The sequence below is a fragment of the Agelaius tricolor genome, unplaced genomic scaffold, assembly GCF_023055355.1.
Source record: "Agelaius tricolor isolate 1412-34295 unplaced genomic scaffold, bAgeTri1.0.p SCAF_7, whole genome shotgun sequence".
Lineage (NCBI taxonomy): Eukaryota > Metazoa > Chordata > Aves > Passeriformes > Icteridae > Agelaius > Agelaius tricolor.
In genome coordinates, this window is record NW_027269267.1 from 2,345,245 (window position 1) to 2,370,542 (window position 25,298).

A 25,298-nucleotide genomic window follows, 5' to 3' on the forward strand; every position below is an offset into this window, starting at 1 on the left:
TTTATGTGTGTTTTATATCAAATTTTGTGGAAATTAATTGATAAAAACCTCAAAGCAGCAGCATCTCCTTTGGATTCCCAGACTTGGAGATAAATAAAGGAATTCAGCTCTGTTTCCTCATCAATTCCTCATTCTCTGCTGCTTTCTTTGCCTCATCCTACATAGACAAGGAAATTCAGGATAGGAATAAGGAAAATTATTTTCAATTTTGGTCCATTTATGTGTGTTTTATTTCAAATTTTGTGGAAATTAATCAATAAAAACCCCAAAGCAACAGCATCTCCTTTGGATTCCCAGAACTGGAGGAGATAAATAAAGGAATTCAGCTCTGTTTCCCCCTTAAATCCATTCCTGCAGCTTTCTGGGGGGTTTGGGGGGTGGCAGGCAGAGCTGGCAGAGGGGACACGGGGGGCACGAGGCCCTTTTTGGTTTTCTGTGCCTCTGTCAGCAGTGGGAAAGGCAGGAGCAATCCTGTGCAGGCAAAGCTCAGGGCAGGACAGGGAATACACAAATATTTAAGGCAGATCTTCGCTGTGAGTCTTTGTTCAGAGCAGTGAATATCCATGGAAATCTGATTTTTGGGTTCTCTCAGAGGCCATTTGTGTACCTTAATTTTTGTAGCAATCTGTATTTTTAATTGAAAAAAAGAAAACCCAAAAGTGGAGATCTTTGGATGTGTGTTTGTGTTTGTGTTTGTTGGAACCCTGGGTGCTGAGAATTTGGGACTTTCTGTGCTGCCAGGCTCTGACCCCCAAGAGAACACTGCACTGACCTGAGGGCCTGGAGAAGCTTCCAGAATGGAATGGCAGAACTGGGATTGTGGGGGTGGAGTTTGAATGGAAGTGTGTGATATCACAGGGTGGGAAACTCAGAGTTTAAGGGTTTAGAATACAGGAATAGAGAGAAAGCAAGATGGAGGGTTTGGGGTGGAGGCTGCTCCTTCTTCTTCTCCTTCTCCTTCTGCTCCTTATACTTCACATTCTTCTTCTCCTCCTTTGTCTCCTCCTTCTCCTCATTCTTCTTCACCTTCTTGTTCTTCGCATTCTTCTTTTCCTCCTTCTCCTCCTCCTTCTCCTCCTCCTCCTCCTCCTTCTTCTTCTTCTGCCTCTTCTTCTTCTTCTTCACCTTCACTTTCTTTTTCACCTTCTCCTCCATGGGTTTGGGTGGTTTTGTGTCATTGGATAAAAAGTCCCCATTGTGGGCACGGGTGGTTGGGTATTGGGTTAAAAGTGAAAATAATTGAGGTGTCATTTGTTAATTGGACAGTTTATCCTTCAAAGGCCTTGGAGAGAGAGACAGGGCTCCATTTTTAGTTTGTTGGAGTGAAGTGCTGCAGAACTCAGGGTCTGTGAGACTGTGACAGAGATAAGAACTGATAAACATCTGAGTGCCAACAAGAAATACCCTCTCACACATTTAATCCTGACCCTGGTGAAAAAAGAAATTAAGACTTGACCTGTGTTTATAACAGTGATATTAGAGTTAGTGGCTATGAGAGAAAATAGAGCTGAAGAGGTGGAGAAAACAAGGATGTAAACCCATAAAAACCACTTCCAAACCCCTGTTCCTCGAATATCTTCAGCAAAAGTCATTTTGGCCCTGCTGCTGGTGGGAAAACACAAAGGGGCTGTGTGAGAGCAGGTGAGAGTTTCTGGGAACCTGCAGGAACATCATTTTTATTTGAATATTTGCCTTCCTGAGAGGCATTTCTACAGCTCGGAGTTTTCCTCCCGTTTGTGGCAATTTAACTTTTCTACAGCTGCTCTAATTTATCACTTCATCCCCAGCTCTAACAGGAGCTCCTCTGTCCCTGATGCAACACCAGAAATTCCCACACAAACCTCTCCGACATCAATCACCGCTGAGGAAAGAATTAATTGGGATTAATGGCTGTGACTTGGGAGATGCTTTTGATACACCCAGCTCATGTTTTAACACTGGAGTGTTTGAGGGCAGAAAATGACCCAGCTGCTTTTATCCCATGGTTTCTTCCCAGGTGGAGCTCACTGGAAACAGCATTTATGAGTATATCCACCCCTCGGACCACGATGAGATGACTGCTGTCCTCACTGCCCACCAGCCTCTGCATCCTCACCTCCTGCAAGGTACTTCTGAGATTAAAACACACTGGAAAAGTATAAAAAAAAAACCCAATTCCAGATTGAAATGTACCAAATCGCAACCCAAAGCATTCCATGAATCCATAAGTTCATTTACATTTACATTTACATTTATTTATGGTTTAATTTTAATTTTAATTTTAATTTTCATTTTCATTTCTATTTTTATTTTTATTTTTATTTTTATTTCTATTTCTATTTCTATTTCTATTTCTATTTCTATTTTTATTTCTATTTTTATTATAGTTACAGTTATAGTTATAGTCATAATTATAGTTATATTTTATTTTTATTTTATGTTTCATTTTGGGGTTTTGTTTATGCTTATTTTTATTTCTTTTTATTATTTTATTTTCATTTCATTTTTATTTTTATTTATCCTGTTCGAAGCTCAAATGGGGGAGAAGCAGAAACTCAGAACTGTGATCCAGGATTCAATGTTTTTACAGGGAATAAGGTGCCTTAAATTAAATCATGCCTTTTATGCCATGGAGTTTTAATTTTAATTTTAATTTTAATTTTAATTTTATTTTAAATTTAATTTTTATTTTTCTTTATCCTGTTCAAAGCTCAAATAGGGGAGCAGCAGAAACTCCCCTTTGATCCAGGATTTATATATTTAATGTTCTTATAGGGAATAAGGTACATTAAATTAAATAATGCCTTTTGTGCCATGGAGCTTTATTTATTTATTTATTTATATTTTTATTTATCCTGTTCAAAGCTCAAATAGGAGAGCAGCAGAAACTCAGTGCTGTGATCCAGGACTAAATGTTCTTACAGGGAATAAGGTACCTTAAATTAAACAATGCCTTTTGTGCCATGGAGCTTTTTATTTTTATTTTATTATTTTTATTTTTATTTTTATTTTTACTTATCCTGTTCAAAGCTCAAATGAGGGAGCAGCAGGAACTCCAAACTGTGATCCAGGATTTAATGTTCTTATAGGGAATAAGGTACATTAAATTAAATAACGCCCTTTATGCCATGGAGCTTTTTATTTTATTTTTATTTTTATTTTTATTTTTAATTTTATTTTTATTTTTATTTTTAATTTTATTTTAATTTTTTTTTTTTTTAATTTATTTATCCTGTTCGAAGCTCAAATGGGGGAGCAGCAGGAACTCAAAACTCTGATCCAGGATTTTATGTTCTTACAGGGAATAAGGTACCTTAAATTAAATAATGCCTTTTGCCATGGAGCATTTTATTTTATTTTATTTTATTTTATTTTATTTTATTTTATTTTATTATTTTATTTTATCCTGTTCGAAGCTCAAATGGGGGAGCAGCAGGAACTCAAAACTCTGATCCAGGATTCAATGTTCTTACAGGGAATAAGGTACCTTAAATTAAATAATGCCTTTTGCCATGGAGCTTTTTATTTTATTTTATTTTATATTTTATTTTATTTTATTTTATTTTATTATTTTATTTTATTTTATTTTATTTTATTTTATTTTATTTTATTTTATTTTTATTATTATTTTATTTTATTTTATTTTATTTTATCCTGTTCGAAGCTCAAACGGGAGAGCAGCAGGAACTCAAAAGTGTGATCCAGGATTCAATGTTCTTACAGGGAATATGTTACCTTGAATTAAACAATGTCTTTTGTGCCATGGAGCTTTAAAGGGGTTTTTATCTCAGCCCAGTGGTTGTTTCATCTCTTTTATTTTGTCATGGTTGCTGAGGCTGCAGAAATCTTTTCCACACTCAGTTACAAGGTCTGAGTGTGGAAAAGTGCCAACAAAACCTCAGCTAATTGGGAAATGGAAGGATATTCTGAATATTTTAAAACAACTGTTAAATTCAAAGCTTGGACAACAAAACCAGACTTAATATTCTCCACTGTAAGCAGAGCAGAAATGGGTTTGGCAAAGGAAAAAAATCTCATTTAAAAAGCGACTTTTTGGGGAAAATCTTGTCCTCTTCTGCTGTCACCCACAGAAATATTGGCCCCACCCTTGGAGTGTGAAGTTGTCACCTCAGTGTTGCAATTTCTGTGTCAGAAACAAAAATATTCCCATTTTTTTAGTTTGTGCTTCCTCGGGGCCAATCCTTTGAACTTCCAAAGATCAGAACCAGCACAAAGCAGCTCCCACTTGTATTTCAGAACTGATTTATCTGGATTTATTGATTTCAGCTGCCAGTTTCTGTCAGCCTTTTCCAAGCACAGCTCCTAAAAAACTTGAGGAATTTTGGGTTCTTGCTACGATTTTGTTCAGGATTTCTTTATTTTTTTTCAGTTTTGGTGCCTGTGCTTGGTTCTGGTCTCTGTGATTCCATCAGGGCAGAGCTGTAAATTCTGAATTCAGGGAATGTTGGTGTGCCTGGGAGCACCTGGGCTGCTCCAAATGCTGGAAATGCAAGAATTATCTCAGCCTCCTTCTCTTTTCTTCCTCCCCAAATAGGTATTTTTGGGAAAAAAACCCTCCCTTGCTGTCTTGGAAAGCAAACTCTTCTTTTTCTCAATCTCCTCTTATATGATTATTTCATACTTTGTTCATTCCTCCGTCAGAATTTTTAAAAAAATATTGACATTTTTAAAAATCATATTGATATTTTTAAAATTTTTTCTCCCTTTTCCCAACTTACTGAGAAGCAGAGGAGACACCTCTGATGGAAATGACTTAAAGGCGATTTTCATGGTGGCACTGGATAATCTTTAAAGTCTCTTCCAGCCTCAATAATTTGGTGAGATCCAGGAGTTTTCATGCAGTTTTGCTGATATCCAGAATTAGTAGTGAGATATTTGAATACCTACCGGCTTGGCAATGGCAATGGCAACAACCTCCTGTTTGGCTTAAAATTTAAATATTTTTCAATTCATTGTTAGAGATTTTTACAGATTTGAAGCCAGGAGCAACCGACTGGGATTAATTTCTGTGTCCAAAGCAGATAATCCCACAATTCTTCCTCTCCTTCCCAGATCAATTCCTCATTCTCTGCAGTTTTCTTTGCCTCATCCTACATTGATAAGGGCATTTAGGGTCAAAATAAGGAAAATTATTTTCAATTTTGGTCAGTTTATGTGTGTTTTGTATCAAATTTTGTGGAAATGAATCAATGAAAACCCCAAAGCAAGAGCATCCCCTTTATATTCCCAGACTTGGAGGAGACAAATAAAGGAATTCAGCTCTGTTTCCAAATAAATTCCTCATTCTCTGCAGCTTCCTTTGCCTCATCCTACATTGATAAGGAAATTTAGGATAAGAATAAGGAAAATTATTTTCAATTTTTGCTAAAAACCTCAAAGCAACAACATCTCCTTTGGATTCCCAAACTTGGAGGAGATGAAGAATGGAATTCTGTTCTGTTTAGGGGTTATTTTATTTTCTCTCAGTTCTGGAGCGTGTGTATAAAAATAACCAGAATCTACAGCTAAACCTTTCTAAAGTGAGCAGAATGAACAAATATTTATTTACTGTTGCCTTCCTTGTGCCAGTAATTCCCTTTCCTGCAGTGTTTTATCCATTAAAATCTTGAGGTATAACCTGAGACTACCTGATCTGCAATAACCAAATCAAGTTTTTTATTTAATCCAGTGAAGATCTAAAAACTATTGACTAAATGACAGGAATGAAGCAACTTCTGTCTGTGTCTGAGTAGATATTTTCAATATTTAAGTAAAACATAAAGTTCTAGAAATAACTTAAAGGGCAGTGAAGTGAAAGTGGCTTGATTAAAAAAATAACCAAGAGGAAACCAGACTATTTTAATGGCATTTTTTTGTCATTTCAGTTTGATTTTCTCTCTTTTAATCTTTTAAAACGCACCTGAATCATCAAGTCGCTGGGTGGAATCAAAAATTTCCTTTGATAACTTTATTTTCTTATATATTTCTGCAATCTGGGGCATTGCTTGGGCATAAATCAACATTGCACTGCAGACACAGACTTTTATATCCCAAATTTCCAGCTTGGCTCACGGAACCTGCCTTGCTCAAGATGTTTTCTTCAGCTAAAGCTCAGATATTGATATCCATTTTTAGTTCAGCAGTTGCAGCTGGATAGGATCTGTTTTGAGAGGAATAAAATCACAAATATCGACAATATCTGTGCTTTGTGATATTCTGTCATTGGGATTAAAGAACTCAGAGCACAGATTATTTTTGACCTCTGGTTTTAGAGTTTTTGTAAATTTGGGTGCCACCTCTATTTATTTCTCAGGGAAATGCAAATTATTGCTTTGCATAAAATCAGACAGTGTGTGGATTTCTTTACACAATCCTCATTGTCACATTGGCTTTCTTCAGATAAATCACCCTGGTATTAAAAATAAAAACCCCACATTGTTTATAAAGCATAAAAATTCTTAAATTATTATATTTTAATGTTTTAAAATTCTTCTTTTCTTCTTCTTCTTCTCCTTCCTCTCCTTCACCTTCTCCTCCCTTACCTTCTCCATGGGTTTGGGTGGTTTTGTGTAAGTGGATAAAAAACTTCCCATTGCTGACCACAAGTAGTTGATCATTAAGTCAAAAATAAAAATAATTTAAGTTTCATTCCTTAATGAAACAATTTATCCTTAAAAAACCTTATAGAAAAAAAATACGTCTCCATTTTGTAGGTTGTTAGTGTGAAGCATTGTGAAAGTCACAACTTATAAAACTGGAATATAGATAAAAACTAATAAACATCTAAATCCAAACAAAAAATGCCATCTCACACATTTAATCCCAACCCTGACCCTAGGAAAAAACCAAAACAACTCAACATTACTTTATTACAAGATGTTTTCAAGTTTTATATCCTTAACAAAGCATGATCTTAAGTTATTAGTTATATTAAACCAACTCATTTTATTTCTTGAACACAGTAATAGCATATTGTATTTTGCTGCTATAAAGTAATTAATGTTAATAATTGATTGGTAAGAGTTCAAAGCAAATTATTAAGGTATGGATGTTGTTCAGTAAGGTACTGTAACCATCCCTTATATATTTATTTTATCAGTTTCTATGTAAATGGCCTTGTTGTTTTTCTTTGCTATGGATAAACTCGAATTTTATTAATTTCTTTCCCTGCTAACTTAGTTCTTTGCTCTGCAGAGCAGCTGCTGAGCCTGTCTGCACCTGGGCAGTGCCCAGCACCCTCTGGGGGAAGAACCTCACCCTAAAACCCAACCCAAACCTGCCCTGGCCCAGCTCCCGCTGCTCCCTGGGTCCTGGCAGGGCACAGATCAGAGGAGCTGCAGCCCCTGAGGAGCTTCCCCTCGGCTTCCTCTGCTCCAGACGCACATTCCACGTGTCCTCTCCTTGTGTGGCCCCTCCAGACCCTTCACCATCCTCCTGTCCCTGCTTTGGGCACTCTCTGAGAGCTTTTAGATCTTCCTGCTCTGGTGGTACCCAGAACAGCCCCAGCACTCGGTCTGAGGTTGATCAACAGCAGCTCCAGAACTTCCTGCAGGCCTTGAGGAGTTTGAAGCTTTGCTCTCCTCACACAGAGCTTAAATCCAAATTTCCAGGCCAGCCCAAGCTGCCAGAGCTCAGCAGCAAAGAGTTTGGGCTCTGGCATGGTGAGGGGACAAGGCTGGCAGGGGTTTGTGACCCTGAGGCCTTGTGCAGGCTGACCCAGAGCAGAGGCTGGGCAGAGCTAGAGAATAAAGCAGGGATTGATTCAAAGCATCTCCTCCATGGATGCACCTTGGGCAGCACCAGAGCCCAGCCAGGGCTGCACCCAAGATGAACCAAAATGGCCCCAAAATGCACGGCCGGGCACGGGCTCTGTCCCTGGGATCAGTTCTGCTCCATTTGCACCTTGCAGTTCATTGTCCCATCCCAGCTTTAGCCCCTGCAGTCCCACCCTGCTTGTTTTTCTCTCTCCAGCCCACGGGGTTTGTGCTCTGGGGCTGAGATTTGGATCATTTGTCCTTGGTGCCCAGCTGGAGCAGGAATTGTTTTGTCTCCCTGCTCTGTGCACAGAGCTCACCATCCCAGAATGTGAACCCAGACCCACACACTGAAGCAGCACAGAATGTGAAAAATAGAAAAGCTCAAACCTGAGGCATCCATGTGATGCCACCAAGTTCCCTCTCCAGGGGTGATGAGCACTTTGGATGAGGCTGAAATTGGGGCTGGATTTCAGGACTGGGTCCTGAGGGCTGCCCCAGGATTATTGATCACACCCAGCTCCCACCAGCAGGGCCTTGGAAGGGACAACCATGGAATGCCAACACAGGCTGGGATGAACATGAGCAGCCAGGACCTTAAGGCCTCAAATATTACAACCAAAACATCTGGGGCGCTGCTCTGTCTCCCTATTTATGCAGAAATCTTTGTTTCCCAGTTCACAACACTGAGTTTAAGGCTTGCAGCAGGGCAGCCACACTTCCCAATCCATCCATTTCTTGTCCCGGCTGCTGCTGCAAGCAAGACAACAAGAAAATAAAAAATATTTGCACTGCAGGTTAACCAGGAGAAGGAATTAATCAACGCTGCCCTTCCATGTGTGTTTGCAGGCAGACATTGTGTGCCTCTTATTGCTTTCAGATGCTTTTCCTGGGATTTGAAAGCTTTAAAACACATCCTTAGCTGCCCAAATTTTGCTGACTCACAGGGCAAGGCGTGGCGTGCTAACAGCAGTTTGTGAACATTCCCCAGAGCAGGGAGAGAAATGTGGAAGTTCCTGCAGTTCTCCCAGTTTTCTGCTAGCTGGATAATTCTGAAATGATGAGTTACAACCTGATGGAAGCTGCAGAAGAATGTGGAATACATTATGTCAGCCTTTCTCCACTCCACTTGATGCTTTAAGGGCTCTGTTTCCCTCAGCCAAGCAGCAAATCCCCGGGCAGGATTTTCCTCCACATTCCCTAAATGCAGAAACTTCATATTTAAAGAAGGGAATAGAAAAATTTTGCATCTGGCAAGATGTTTTTTGCATGAAATTATGAAGAATTTTTTCTAGTTGTACATGGGCAAAATACCAACATGGAAAGTTATTTTAATTTTCATTAATTTAAATGTATTTTACAGAACCATTACTGAGAGGTGATGGCTTAATATGATCCCGTTGCCACTGTTTGTTAGGGTTACTTTAAATCTGAGAAACATAGAAATTATCATTTTATAAACTCTAATTTACCAATTATAATGATAAATTTTGGTACACAAAAGTGGAAAAAGATGGCAAATTGCAGACAACTCATTAAAACATCTCTTTTCATTGGTAATTAGCAGTAAAATCCACCAAAGCAGAGTGTAAAAATCTGTTATTTTCCTTTCCTGCTGAGTCCCTTTCCCAAGAAAACTTTGGGATTTTCACTTGGAGGAGCAAAGGAGGATTTAGGTGGATGTCAGTGAATGGCTGAGTTTGGATATGATAGGAATGATAATGGAGAATTTCCCCTGAACACAGGCAGCAAACAGAACAAACTGCCCAAATGGGGAGGAAATTTGGACACTTTGTGCAAGTTTGGAACTCCAGGATGGGTGACAACAGAACTGGTTTTGCTTTTCTACCCCAACAAATCATTACCAGGAAAAATCAAAATGTTTGCAAGTCCCTTTTACCAATCCTGGATGTTCACCTTCTAGGATTATCCTGAAACTGGGGGTTTTTTTGCAGACATCTCTTCTGTATGAGCCCAGATGAGCTCTCTTTTGGTTTGGAATTTGGTGTCACCCTTGTTCAGAATTAAGGGATGGAAGTTGTGGTGTCCTGGATCCTGATCAGCCTCAGAGAAGGAGGCTCCAGGAGACCTCAGAGCCTTTCCAGGGCCTGAGGGGCTCCAAGAGAGCTGGAGAAGAACTTCCCATGAGGGCATGGAGTGACAGGACAAGGGGGGATGGTTTTAAACTGACAAAGGGCAGGGTCAGGTGGGACATTGGCAATGAGGAATTGTTCCCTGGCAGGGTGGGCAGGGCTGGCATGGAATTCCATCCCTGGATCCCTGGCAGTGCCCAAGGCCAGGCTGGACACTGGGGCTGGAGCAGCCTGGGACAGTGGGAGGTGTCCCTGCCATGGCAGGGGTGGCACTGGGTGATTTTTAAGGTCATTCCAAGTCAAACCATTCTGGGATTGTTCCTGTGTGTCACAAATCCATGACCTTGTGCTCAGCAGAGCCAGCTGAGATCCTGCCCAGCTCTCTCAGCAGGCCCTGGGCTGTGTGGGCCCCAGATGCTCTGCAGATCCCACCACAGCACGTGAGGCTTCACAGAACAGAGCAGATCCAAAAAAATAACAACTGAAAGGGACAAAACCCTGCAGAGGGTCTGGGGGACGGGCAGTGAAGGGGATTTCTGTTATCTGGGTTCCAGCAGGGACATGGGGACCTGTGGGATGCAGCAGCTCCAGGCAGGCACAAGGTGGACAGGAGTGTGACTGTGGTCACAAGGGTTTTCAGGATGAAGAAGAGATGAGAATGTTGACTCCATGATCAGAAGGCTTGATTTATTATTTTATGATATATATTACATTAAGACTATACTAAAAAGCAATAGAAAGGAAAAGGTTTCTTCAGAAGCTAGCTAAGCTAAGAATAGACAAGAATGAATAACAAAGATCTGTGTCTCAGACAGAGAGCAAGAGCCAGCTCTGCCATGAGTGGTCAGGAAATCCAAACATCCACAGGAGACCAATCCCAGGTCTGCCTGTTGCATTCCACAGCAGCAGATAACCATTGGTTACTTTGGTTGCTGTAACTGCAGCTTCTCACAAGGAAAAATCCTAAGAAAGGATTTTTCATGAAAGATGTCTGTGACACAGGAGGGAAGGTGGAATCAGGTGGCCATTTTTAGGTGCTCTAAAAATTCTTGACTTTCCTATTTTCCATCTCCTCCACCAGAGCTGGAATTTGGGTTTGCACCCCAGCTGCTCTGTGGAGCAGACACAAATCACTGGCTGGGCAAGAGCTCCCCATTTTAATGCTTATTTCCGGATTTTTTTGTGCAGGGACAGATGAAGTGCCCCATTCCTAAAGCAACACATGGGCAGTTTCAGGAATATTCCTTTACAAAGTGGTTCTGCAACAGAGCAGTGTCATGTTTTGGTAATGTCAAAATCTGGAAATGGGAGATAAAAGAGCAGCTTTTACCTCAGAAAAAAAACCAAAAAACAAAGGCATGAGAGGTGAAGCTGTGGGGAAAAAAGTTCATAGTGATCTTTCTCTCCTCACTCCACTGAGCAACCACAGGATTCTGTGACTGTTTTCTGTCAAAAGAGATTAAAGATGGATTGGAAAGCAAAGATGGATTTCAGAGTTGCTCCTCTAGGGATGGCCAATCCTGGCTTCCATAAACAAAAGCATAATTTCAAAGAAATGTTTGGAGAACCCTGCTTGGCAGTCGTGCAATGGGAGTGAACAAATGCAAATTCTTTATCCAAAATATCAGGGCTCCTTTTCTTTACCATGGCATTTATTCTGTTTATGGGAGTATGAAAATACAAATCTGTGAAAGAGAAAAAAGCTGGTTTATTCTTGCCTTGAAGTCAAACTGTATTGCAGGATAGGCTAATAAAAGAAAAGGGATTCATGGAGAAGATTCCCTTGGTAGAAATGGTGCTCTGGGAAAGAAACACAACTTCTCCATGTCCATACCATGGATTTTCTGGGTTCTTATCCCCAGCTCACTGTGTTTCAGCTCTAAGGGGGTGTTTGAACAAATCTGGGCTGGGATTTGAATTAAATGACTTAATTTCTGCCTCATTTATAGCTTTTACTGAACCTACTCAACTCCATTTCTTCAGGCAGGGAGATCTGTAGGCTGAGCAAGCAATAGGGAAATAATGATTAAAATAGAAATAATCATTGGGACAGGAAAACTTTGATGAGTCTGATAAGGGAAACATGGATTTGGATGAAAAAATACACAGTAGTGCATTTGAAATGGACATCCTGGACGTGGATATGGGCCCTGATTTCATGGAATCACAAAATGATGGAATGGTTTGGGTTGGAAGGGACCTTAAAGCTCATCCAGTGCCACCCTACTGAGTGCTCCAAGCCCCAGTGTCCACCCTGGCCTTGGACACTGCCAGGGATGGGAAATCCACAAGAATTTGGAGTCATAAATAGATAAAATAAATGGATAGAATGGAATGGAATGGAATGGAATGGAATAGAATAGAATAGAATAGAATAGAATAGAATAGAATAGAATAGAATAGAATAGAATAGAATAGAATAGCTGACCTGGAAGTGACCCACAAGAATCACCCAATTCCAGCTGGAATATCTCTGAAGGATTTTCTGCTCTCTCCAGGATTATTTTGGTTCTCATCCTTCATCAGCTGATGTCTGCAACATGTTGGTTTCACCTTTCTCTAGAATGAATAGGATATACATAGAATTTTGAACATTTTTTATATCTCAGAAGAAGATATCACCTCCAATGATGCATTTAGATAATTAACATTCCTGAATAATCAAATACAGTGGCCCAGCTTCAGTTGTTAGATTAATATTCTCTAATAATTAAGAAGTTTATTTTCCTTTAGTGTTTCTTACATTGTGGTTCAGTCATAACATTTTATTATTCATTATTTTCTCTCTTTCATATCTTTCATAGACTTTCATATCTATGTGCTTCACCCAGAGATCTCTTGACCCTTAAGAACTTCATTGAGTTTCTTTCTTTTACCTCTTCTTGACAGCCCAAACTATCTCTGGGCTCTCACATTTGCTTGAAAGAACCCCAGTGATATCAATAATTTCACCACTAAGTCTAGATGCTGCAAGTTGTTTTTTTTTTTTCAGTTTTTTCCAAGCTTAACTGTGATTTCTCCTATTTGAATATTGAATGTCTCCCTCTTTGTTTGCTAAACCTCTGAGCACCCCATTTTCCACATCATCCTCATCAGAGGAGAGAATCTTTCTCTTAAAGCTCATCCTGCACCCGTTGGGTGCTCCAAGCCCCAGCGTCCACCCTGGCCTTGGACACTGCCAGGGATGGGAAATCCACAAGAATTTGGAGTCATAAAAAGATCAAATAAATGGATAGAATAGAATAGAATAGAATAGAATAGAATAGAATAGAATAGAATAGAATAGAATAGAATAGAATAGCTGGAAGTGACCCACAAGGATCACCCAGCTGTGATATTTTGAGTTTTGCTTTATTCTGATGGATGTGGCAGCACCCAGCAGGATCCCAGGGCATTGTTTTCCTTTCAATCAGCTTTACAACTGCAAACTTAATTCAGTTCTTTTTCAGTTTGCTGTCCATTTCTGCTATTTTTGAGGGTACTGAGTGGGTCACACGGGCAGAGTTAACACAAAAACTAATTAATTGGTTTTTTTATGTCAATTCACAGTCTTGCACATTCCAGAGCCATTCCTGACTCATGGGACGAGGCTTCAGCCACAGCAAATCTCTGCAGTGTGGCTTCCCCCCACCCAATGTGGAAATTTGTATTTAAAACTCCACAGTGGGAGTGCCAGCCCCTTCAAGTGCCAGCTTTTCCCCATAGGGATCCAATTTTAATTAGAGAGACAAATTAGAGAAATTCAAATGCTCAGGAAACATTTCTTTCCCCTCCTTGCTAAATCCTTTTTCTGTGGTCGTATCTTCAGACCTTTAAGCCCAGAATTTAATACAGAGAACCTGTGAGGCTCAGACCACTGGAGGAGTGAATTGGGTGATGGAGGCACAAAAATCAGGAGTAAAACTCAGCAGTTTAATCAAATTAAAGAAAGATCCCAAGTGGGTTTTGGTTAAAACACTGTGGGGACTTAGGACAAAGGTGAGGACCCTCCTGCTTCCCTGATTTTCCTATTCACAGTAGTACCAAATGGGTTTTCTTGCCCTTAAATAATTCTGCCAGACTGCAACCTTAGGTAAAAAATCAGAATTATTCATGGTGTCTGGACCATTATTGAGAGTAATTAGCATTACAGATAACAATATCCTATATTATTTATATAATAAATAAATATATCTATATTATTTATATAATAAATAAATATATCTATATTATTTATATAATAAAAATATATAATAAATATATTCTACATTATTGATATTCTATCAGAATATTCCTGTCCCATATCCTTAGCAGAAAGTCTGTGTGTACCTGACCAATGACCACCATGAACTTTAAACCTTTTTGGGGGTTATCATTGAAGAGATTTGTTTAAAAACAACTTCCCAGGGGAGTTTTGGAAGTCAGACACTGCACGTGGAGCCCAGAAGGTCTGGGCATGACCAGCCACGTGCACTCCAATTAATACAAACCCACTCAATTTCCTTGCTCCCCAATTATTACAATTAATACAAACCCACTCAATTTCCTTGCTCCCCAATTATTACAATTAATACAAACCCACTCAATTCCCTTGTTCCCCAATTATTACAATTAATACAAACCCACTGAATTCCCTTGTTCCCCACTCTGTTGTTAATTTGGAGATTCCCTTAATGCCCCCACTCTTCAGAGGACACTTTTCCTTCCCTTTTCCAATAAGGACTGGGGTTTGTTTGGAAAGAAAGGAGTTCCTTGTGAAGTGTTGGAACCCTGGTTACTGAGAATTTCAGATTTTCTGTGCTGGCAGGCACTGACCCCAAAAAACCACTACATTTAACCTAAAACCATAGAGGAAGCTTCCACAATTAAATAATAAAACTAAAATGATAAGAGTATAGTTTAAATAGAAGTGTGTAACATCGTGTAGTAAAAAGCATAGAGTTTAAACTTTTAAAATATAGTAATATATATATATAAAAGAAAATAAAAGTTTTAAAACGAAAGTTAGTCCTTCTTCTGGAGTTTAAATAATATTACGTAATAATAATAATAATAATAATAATAATAATAATAATAATAAATATATATATATAATAAAAATGTCCACATTACAAACCACAAATAATTAATTATGAAATTAAAAATAAAAATAATTTAAATATCATATCTTAATGAAACATTTATCCTTAAAAGACCTCATAAAAATACAGCTCCCTTTTTTAGTTTATGAATAAAGTACTATAAAACTCACCATTTATAAAAGTATAATATAAATAAAAACAAATAAACATCTGTGGTTACTAATTGTTGTGGTGTTGTTGTGGGTCCCAGGATGAGGTGAGAGATGAGAATTGACTCTAAGTTTTTAGAAGGTTGATTTATTACATTATTATATTATATTATATTATATTATATTATATTATATTATATTATATTATATTATATTATATTATATTATATTATATTATATTATACTAAAACTATACTAAAGAAAGAGAAAGGAGACACCAGAAGGTTAGACAAGAATGAATAATAAAAACCTGTGAGAGACTCAGAGTCCCGACACAGCTGGACTGGGATTGGTCATTAAGTAAAAACAATTCACATGGAACCAATCATAGATGCCCCTGTTGGTGAGCAACCTCCAAACCACATTTGAAGCAATCAGATAATTATTGTTTACATTTTGTTTCTGAGGCTTCTCAGGAGAAAAATCCTGGCAAAGGGATTTTTCAAATAAAAGATCACAATAACAAACATCTAAATCCAAACAAAAAATACCATCTCACACATTGAATCCCAACCCTAAAAAAAACCCCAAAAGCTGAACATCAGTGGTGGTAAAACCAGAAAATTGGAGACCCAATTGTGCTCAGTTGGCCAAATTTCACAGGGAATCCTGACAGGAAAGTGAAATAAATCCTGAAGGCAGGGATGGAGTGGGAAAGGAGAATGGCTGAGGCCTTGTGCAGGCTGCCCCAGAGCAGAGGCTGGGCAGGGCTAAAGAATAAAGCAGGGATTGATTCAAAGCATCTCCTCCATGGATGCACCTTGGGCAGCACCAGAGCCCAGCCAGGGCTGCACCCAAGATGAACCAAAATGGCCCCAAAATGCACGGCCGGGCACGGGCTCTGTCCCTGGGATCAGTTCTGCTCCATTTGCATCTTGCAGTTCATTGTCCCATCCCAGCTTTAGCCCCTGCAGTCCCACCCTGCTTGTTTTTCTCTCTCCAGCCCACGGGGTTTGTGCTCTGGGGCTGAGATTTGGATCATTTGTCCTTGGTGCCCAGCTGGAGCAGGAATTGTTTTGTCTCCCTGCTCTGTGCACAGAGCTCACCATCCCAGAATGTGAACCCAGACCCACACACTAAAGCAGCACAGAACCTGAAAAATAGAAAAGCTCAAACCTGAGGTATCAGCTGATTTCTGCTTCTGCCTAAAGCTGAAGCATCAGCAAGGGAAGGGCAATGTTCTGGGCAGGTTTGAGATCTCCAGGAATGAATCAGCAGCCAAATGTGCTTTGTGCTTTCAGAGTATGAAATCGAGAGATCCTTTTTCCTGAGGATGAAGTGTGTCCTAGCCAAGAGGAATGCAGGCCTGACCTGCAGTGGCTACAAGGTAATGTCTGTAAATCACTCCTCCAACCCTGAAATATCCCACAACTGACAAGTCTATTGATCTAGGTGGTTTTTTTTGGGTTTATTTTTACTTACGTGTAGCTGAGAGCAAAGCCTGTGATGAGAAGAATCTGAAAAGATCCCCAGAATCCCCTCAATAATTCCAATTGAAACTCGGTGGCACACTGCCTCCCCTTGGTCCCTGGGAATTCTCTGGAGTCCAGCCCTGGAGCACAGTTTGGTTTTATTCCCCATGGAGCAGGTGAGGCAGGAACCCAGAGCAGGAATTTGGAGCTTTTCCACATCCCACCCAGTTACACAAAGCACCTCCTTGGCCTCCACACTAAACAAACTCAGCCACTGCCATCACCTCGGGCTGGAACTGTAGTGAACCACCAAGCCTGTTTATAAATCTTGCAGTTTGTGTGATGTTTTTTATTTATGACACGAAATCCGACGCCACAGCAAACACTGAAGTCGTAGAATAACAGCTGTCATTTGAGTAGTTTTTATTTTCATAGGTGCAGGCAGATTTTATTTTCAGATTTGCAGTACTTTTTATTTTCAGATATGCAATAGATTTTATTTTCACATATAAGGCAGTTTTTTTTCAGATTTGAAGTAGTTTTTATTTTCATCTTTACAGGCAATTTTTATTTTCAGATTTGCAGTAGTTTTGATGTTCAGACTTGCAGTAGTGTTAATTTTCAGCTTTACAGGCAGTTTTTATTTTCAGATGTGCAATAGTTTTAATTTTCATCTTTACAGGCAGTTTTTATTTTCAGATGTGCAGTAGTTTTTTATTTTCAGATTTGCAGTACTTTTTATTTTCATCTCTACAAACAGTTTTTATTTTCAGATTTGCAGTGGTTTTGATTTTAACACTTGCAATAGTTTTTATTTTCATCTTTAGAGGCAGTTTTAATTTCAGATGTGCAGTAGTTTTTAATTTCAGATGTGCAGTAGTTTTTATTTTCAGATTTACAGGCAGTTTTTTTTCCAGATGTGCAGTAGTTCTTATTTTCATCTTTACAGGCAGTTTTTAATTTCAGATGTTCAGCTAGTTTTTATTTTAAGATTTGCAGTACTTTTTATTTTCAGATATGCAGGCATATTTTCTTTTCAGATGTGGAGTAGTTTTTATTTTCAGATGTGCAATAGTTTTAATTTTCAGATGTGCAGTAGTTTTAATTTTCAGATTTGCAGTAGTTTTAATTTTCAGATTTGCAGTAGTTTTTATTTTCAGATGCGCAATAGTTTTAATTTTCATCTTTACAGGCAGTTTTTATTTTCAGATTTGCAGTAGTTTTTGTTTTAAGATGTGTAATAGTTTTCATTTCCAGCTTTACAGGCAGTTTTTATTTTCAGATGTGCAGCAGTTTTAATTTTCAGCTTTGCAGCAGTTTTTATTTTCAGATTTGCAGCAGTTTTTATTTTCAGATGTGCAATAGTTTTAATTTCCAGCTTTACAGGCAGTTTTTATTTTCAGATGCGCAATAGTTTTAATTTCCAGCTTTGCAGGCAGTTTTTATTTTCAGATTTGCAGTAGTTTTAATTTTCAGATGTGCAATAGTTTTAATTTTCAGCTTTACAGGCAATTTTTATTTTCAGATGTGCAGTAGTTTTTATTTTCAGATGCGCAATAGTTTTAATTTTCAGCTTTACAGGCAGTTTTTATTTTCAGCTTTACAGGCAATTTTTATTTTCAGATGTGCAGTAGTTTTAATTTTCAGCTTTACAGGCAGTTTTTATTTTCAGATTTGCAGTAGTTTTTGTTTTAAGATGCGCAATAGTTTTAATTTCCAGCTTTGCAGGCAGGTTTTATTTTCAGATGCGCAATAGTTTTAATTTCCAGCTTTGCAGGCAGGTTTTATTTTCAGATTTGCAGTAGTTTTTATTTTCAGATTTGCAGCAGTTTTAATTTCCAGCTTTGCAGGCAGTTTTTATTTTCAGATGTGCAATAGTTTTAATTCCCAGCTTTACAGGCAGTTTTTATTTTCAGATTTGCAGCAGTTTTTATTTTCAGATGCGCAATAGTTTTAATTTCCAGCTTTGCAGGCAGTTTTTATTTTCAGATTTGCAGTAGTTTTTATTTTCAGACGTGCAGCAGTTTTAATTTCCAGCTTTGCAGGCAGTTTTTCTTTTCAGCTGCCATTTGCTGCTCTCCTTGCTGCAGGTTCTCTCTGCCCCCTCAGGCAGGGTTGTTCCCATCCGTTCTGCCGGGGCTCATTTTGGGTTGTTGAAAACGCGGAGAGCAAAGCCCGGCAGAGGAGCAGGTCTCTCTGCAGGAATGTGTTCAAGGTGCAGACGTGGATCTGTTTGCCCTCTTCCCCACCTGCCTGCACTGGGAATTCCTCATTACACTGAGCCCTGTTTGCTCAGCTGCTCCCCACAAAAATGCTGCTGTCCCAGAGCTGAATCTGAAATCAGGGAAAAGAGAGAAGGGCTTCAATTGTGACGTCTCCACGTGGCTTTGGGGGTTTTTGGGTTTTTTTAATTCCCAATTATCGCTGTTAATCAGAGGCATCACTTTCTTTGCCTCACTATTAAAAGTTTGCACAGTGAAAAATCAAAGGATTCTCTCGTCTGGAGAGATGTTGGCCTAAATTCATTCCATTTGACTGTGCCTAAAGTCGGGACTTAATTTTTAAGAAATCACCTCATTAGCTGAAGCACAGGAAAAACTCATGGACCAAGTGATGGGGGAATTGAGATCTGCTGGGAGATCTTCTGACCAGTCTGAATGTTCAGTCTTTTGCTGAGCATTTAAATCACTGGAGAGGAGGAAGGTTAAGCAGGAGGAGCCAATTTCCAGGTGATGTTTGGTAGTTGTTTAGAGCACTAAATACACTGAAAATTAATTCCTGTCCACAGGACACAGCTAAAAGCCAAACAAGCACAGAAATTCAGCAAAGGGATGTGATATTCCTGCTGCTTGGGCCAGAAAGTTGGCAGGGGCACTGATGATTTCTGAACACCAGCACCTAAATAAATAAACACTAAATAAATCTTCTGGGCTGGAATAGTCCCCAGGTTACATTTCCCCCTCCCCTTTAGCTGACACTGAATTTTTACAGGCTAACACTGTCATTATCACCTCTGTGAACAGCAATTGTACACAGGGATCCCGAAATCTGAGCTCAGGACCTTGGGCTTGGTCAAGTGTCAAAAAAACCAACCCTTCTGAACTTGAGCAGAGAACTTAAATCTCATTTCTTGTGTATTTGCATAAACAACAGTTAATTTTTATTGCTGTTGTGATACATCAATACCCACTGGGTTTTTAAAGTGCCTTTTTTGATGTGTCTTTATTTACATCAGAATAATAACTCATTAAAATGTAAATGTTTTTATTCATCTTTGAGTGTGTGTGGGAGAGAGAGATGGACATTTAAAATAAATAACTTCCAGATTTTTTTTTATCAATGGACAAGAATTCTGGCTGTATCTACAGGAAATCTGTATCAAGGAGCTTAAAGCATTAATTAGAAAGCAATTAGGCAGTCCCCAGAGAGGAGGTGCTTCAATACTGGATTAATCATGCTGTCAGCAAACACAAAACTGCATTTACTGAGTCTTAATCTCTATTTGCAAATTAGCTGCAATCAACAGACAACCCAGAACTGAATGTTATGGGGGAGTGTGTCTGTTGGAATCCTGGATACTGAGAATTCCAGACTTTCTGTGCTGCCAAGGAGAGAACACTGCACTGACCTGAGGCCCTGGAGAAGCTTCCAAAATTCAATAATAAAACTGAGATTAAAGGTGTGGAGTTTGGATAGAAGCGTGTGATATCACAGGGTGGGAAACTGAGCAAACCAAACTGTATTTGCTGAAAACAGAGGCATGTTAGGAGTTAGGAAAAACTGGTTTCAGTTTTAAGGGTTTAGAATACAGGAATAGAGAGAAAGCAAGATGGAGGGTTTGGGGTGGAGGCTGCTCCTTCTTCTTCACCTTCTCCTCCATGGGTTTGGGTGGTTTTGTGTCATTGGATAAAAAAGTCCCCATTGTGGGCACGGGTGGTTGGGTATTGGGTTAAAAGTGAAAATAATTGAGGTGTCATTTGTTAATTGGACAGTTTATCCCTCAAAGGCCTTGTAGAGATAGATACAGGGCCATTTTGTAGCTTTTTAGTGAAATGCTGTAGAACTCACGACTTTTAAGACTGTAATAGCAATAAGAACTAATAAACATCTGAGTCTGAGCACAAAATACCGCCTCGAGTTCTTTCAATCCCGACCCTGACCCAGGCAGAAAAGAAGATAAAAACAAGTTATGTGTCTTTCTAACCTCATTGAGACTGGGTGGGCAGCAGCTTTGGGCCTTTTCCATCAGATCCTGAGGGTGTTTTCCCCTTTTTCCAGGTGATCCACTGCAGTGGCTACTTGAAGATCCGCCAGTACATGCTGGACATGTCCCTGTACGACTCCTGTTACCAAATCGTGGGGCTGGTGGCCGTGGGGCAGTCTTTGCCTCCCAGTGCAATCACTGAGATCAAGCTCCACAGCAACATGTTTATGTTCAGAGCCAGCTTGGATTTAAAACTGATTTTCCTCGATTCCAGGTAAGCAGCTCTTTCATCTCAGCACCCAGCTTTCATGTGTTTACGTGCAGCGGTTTCCAAACGGGTCAAAACATCCGTGGAAAAAAATCCAGCGGTCCAAGCTAGATCTGGAAGTCAGAGCCTTCAAAGCCTTTCAGGCAGCTGGATAGACCAAACTTTGTCTGGAATGCCAAGAAATAAGAGCCTGTCCAATTTAACCTGGAGTTACCTGCACTTTTAGGGTCAGCTGAAAGGTTCTCGTTGTGAGGATTCATCACAGGAGCAGTGAAACATTTTTTTACCTGAAAGGACACAAATTTCATCATGCAAAGCCAGCAAAAGGAATGAGGATGTACCAAAAAAACCCCAAAAAAACAACCCCAAAAGTGGAATACTGAGATCAAACAACTGGCTGGCATCATCCAGAAAGCTTTTGAGAGAGAAGTAAGGAAAGAGAGTTAGGATGCAGTAAGGAAACAGCGGTTCTGTCTTTTGGTGTAATGCTATAACCATGAAACCAACACTAATAATGGGGTTGTTAGAATGGAAATTAATTCCATTGGCTACTACACATGAAAACAGGACCTTCTTGAACAAAATTTTGGGAAAAACAGCTGAGGAAGGAGAGCCCTGCCTCCACTTCAGCTGATGGAGCTCAGATGAGCACAGAACCAGAACTGAAACTCATTTCTCTGATTTTGGAGCAAGTACCTTGTAGGACACAATACTTTGTCCAGTGCAGTCCAGGAGACCTGGAAGGGAAAATCCCAAATACACAAAGTATTGACAAGATGATAATTCTTCAAAAATCCTTTCCTGTGGGTCCCCCATTTCCCTGGCAGGCTGGATTTGCTGGGAACACATTCATGCAGTGAATGTGGGAGAAAAACCTCTCTACCCAAGAGAGTGGAGGCCAACCACGCAAGAAGAGGCTTTTCTGTGTGCTCAGCCCAGGAGACAGTGGCTCCATCAGCTGCTGGGACACAAAGGGCTCCTTGTTTCTGGAACCCTTCCTCGTTTTTTGGCACGCGTCGCTTCGTGCCGCAGCTACAAAGGAGCACGAGGGGTTCAGCAACACGTCCCTGCATGTGGGGGAAAGGAAATGATGTGCCTGGGAGGAACTGCCTGGAGACAGAAGTGTCTTCAAAGGCCACAGAACAAGCAGGGGTGTTGACAGGAGCAGGGACAGACCCAGAGCTGTTGCAGAGCTGTGTTTACCCAGGAGCAGATGGGTGTCATCCACGCGCGGGACAAGAAGGGGAATTGAGCTTCACCAAAGCCTTTTGCTCTCCCAGCTGAGCAAACCAAACTGTATTTGCTGAAAACAGAGGCATGTTAGGAGTTAGAAAAGACTGGTTTCAGGCTTGGTTCTGGTTTCCATACAAGGGAATGGATCTTGAGACATAACAGTCACAGCAGACAGCATGAAACCATGGGAAGGAGCAGCTCAAAATCCCTTTCTGGCCACCTGACACAACATAAACCACACAGGAGTTCATCCACTGAAGTCACCAGAAGGAAAAGACAGTCACTTCCCTCCACAGTGAGCTGCTCACTCTGATTTTTGGGGTGCATTCATTCCCAGGGTGTTTAAAAAGACTTTGAAGGACTCAGGAGACCAGAACTGATCAGTGGGGTGAGCTCTGTGTGTCCTGTCACCTGCACAGCCCTACCTGGAGAGCCCAGGCTGCCTGAGAGATTAATTTGATGTTAAGGAAGTAAACCAGCTGAGTTTATTTCCAGATTCAACCTTTTCCAAAATTTGGGCGTCCTAGGAACTGTCAATGATGGTTTTTGTGTCACCAGCTTCAAAGTGAGACTGCACCTTTGGGAAAATGCCCCCCTGAACCCCTGGCCTGTGTTTTTGGTGCTTTGGTTGGGTTTGGATTGATAGTGGAGCCTTGGAAAATGTTAAAGATAGAACTCTGAAAATCTTAGGCTTTGTGTTTTCTCAGATCACTGCACCTGCATAAGCAGTATGATAAATGATATAATTGTTAGATGTGGTGATTGTTTAGTAATTAAATATAATCATTATATAATCATAAGAAGAATCATGAGAAACTATGTTGGAAATTTAAGGGGGCTATGTTTAGCTGAAATCTATGTATACAATAGAAGAATATAAGTTTAATAATTAACATGAAAGTTATATAACGATAGAATATAAAAACCACGATCACCTTGCATGTATGGTCGGAGTCAGATTTGAGTGAACACTCCTGACACCCAGAGCTCTGAATAAAAGCACCTGCATATAATCACTGATGTGATTATGTGTTTCTGAACACTAACAGGATGAGCAGTGTCTGTACTCACCAAAGGGGCAGGATGGAGCTGCCACCCTGCTTTTCAGTGCACTGAAGTCAGAAGGAGAATTGAAACCTGAGCAGGATCTTCCACCATTATTTCCTGCTCCTGATTGGCTTCAGTGAGGATTTGGGATGAGCACACACTGCAGAGGAGGAACACAAGCATCTATTCAAAGGCATTTTGATGCTGTTGTCCTTCAGAAGAATCCAAGCCCTCAGCCCTCTCAAGCAGAACCTCCTCAGCCTCTGTGGGGTCCACTGGGCTGGTTAGAGTCAGAGCATGAGAACAGAAGATGCACAATTGTCATAAAATTTTTTAAAAACTAATCAAAATGTGCATTATCATCAATCCTACAATGACAGGAATTGGTTGGGACCCCCTGCTCGTTTCTGTGGACACTCCTGTGCTATCTCTGTGCTGTGCACCCTCACCAGTGTGAAGCTCAGACCAGGAACACCCTTTGCAAGTCCATGTCCTGCCCATCCTTGCTCAGTTCATGGCATGAAGAGGCTTGGGGAATTTAAACTGGGCTTCCTTCGATCTAAACTGGAGGACAACCTCCAAGACACCCTAGGACACTCCAGCTTTAATAAATATTTCAATCCACAGGCCTAGGCCAGAGCTGGTAAAACTCCTGCAATTAAAATGTGCAGATGCCTCTGCTGCTGCAGGAGAAGATCCTCAGCAGAGACAATTTTACTGTCACCTGCTAAGGGAGTGTGACACTTGTTAATGTGGACATTCCTTACTGCTCTGCCTTTTTGAGGCAAAGAAAACTCAGGACATCACAAACCCCCCCACAACCCTGCGTGAACAAACCACGGTTTGGCCAAGTGGCACATTGTACTTTAAGGACTACTTTTTCTCCTCAACTAAATTAAAAAAAGTCCATTTGAAACGTGAAGTTTGACTCTTCATGTCTGACCCAGTGTAAGTCTGACCCTGAATTTGATTCTTTAACATCTGCAGAGATGCTGCTGTTTTGAATTCGTTCCATTCTTCTACTTCTGGGATTTTTATTTTTTTTCTTTTTTTGAAGTCTTGCCTCAGCTTTCCTTTCCTCACCCTGTGGTCTTCACACCTCCTTGTCTTTCCACATTCTCAGCTGGAATAAGCTCCTGCTTTTTTCTCCTGTTAGGCACCAGCCTGGATTTATTCCCAGGCACTGATCACATGTGGCCCAACACACCTTCTACACTTGTAGCTCTGCAAAAGCAAATGAAAATGTGTCAGCAGCCCACAAGAGAGGTTTTATTGTTTCACGAGCAGCTCCTCGAGTGGAACTTTGTGCAAAGGATCCTGCATGGCAGTGGCAAAAGCCCAAGGTGGAAATCAGTAAAAGAGCTCTTTTTCCTGCCTGGGTGTACCAGGGAAAAGCTGCACCTTGCTTTGGTTGGGCTGAAAGGGTTTCTTTTCTTGTAAAGGTGAAGTTTCTGTTTCCAAAACTAACATTTCATCCCACAGCTTTCAGGCGCTGATTTGTTGCCACAACCAAATGCTGGGTCAATGAAACGGAATATTCCTCGAGGTTTTGTTTATTGCAGATTTTTCCTTTTCCAGGGTGACAGAATTAACTGGCTATGAACCCCAGGATCTGATAGAGAAAACCCTCTACCACCACGTGCACGGCTGTGACGTTTTCCACCTGCGATACGCTCACCACCTCTGTGAGTGCCTGGGCTGGGGCACGGGAGGGACCTGGAGCTGCTGGAGAGCACCAGGATGGGCAGAGGGATGGAGCAGCTCTGCTGGGAGGAAAGGCTGGCACAGCTGGGATTGTTCACCTGCACAGGAGAAGCTTTGGGCTGAGCTCAGGGTGGCCTTGCAGGGCCTGCAGGAGCCCCAGGAAAGCTGGAGAGAGACAATTTCCAGAGCATGCAGGGACAGCACCCAGGGAATGGCTTCACACTGAAAAATCACAGGTTTAGATCAGATATTAGGAACAATTTCCTCCCTGGCAGGGTGGGCAGGGCCTGGAATAGAATTCCCAGAGCAGCTGGGGCTGCCCCTGGATCCCTGGC

The 25,298-nt window shown here is 40.4% G+C and overlaps 1 protein-coding gene across 2 annotated transcripts in view; it reads left to right on the top strand.

The window, feature by feature from the left end:
• The window catches only part of SIM2 (SIM bHLH transcription factor 2), a 63,601-nt gene that overhangs the window by 20,380 nt on the left and 17,923 nt on the right, over positions 1-25,298 (top strand). For both annotated transcript variants that reach the window (XM_071430130.1, XM_071430128.1), the window contains exons 4-7: positions 1,997-2,105; positions 16,337-16,422; positions 20,786-20,985; positions 24,838-24,944. In XM_071430130.1, coding sequence (XP_071286231.1) covers positions 1,997-2,105; positions 16,337-16,422; positions 20,786-20,985; positions 24,838-24,944 — 502 coding nt within the window. The remainder of the gene's footprint in view (positions 1-1,996; positions 2,106-16,336; positions 16,423-20,785; positions 20,986-24,837; positions 24,945-25,298) is intronic.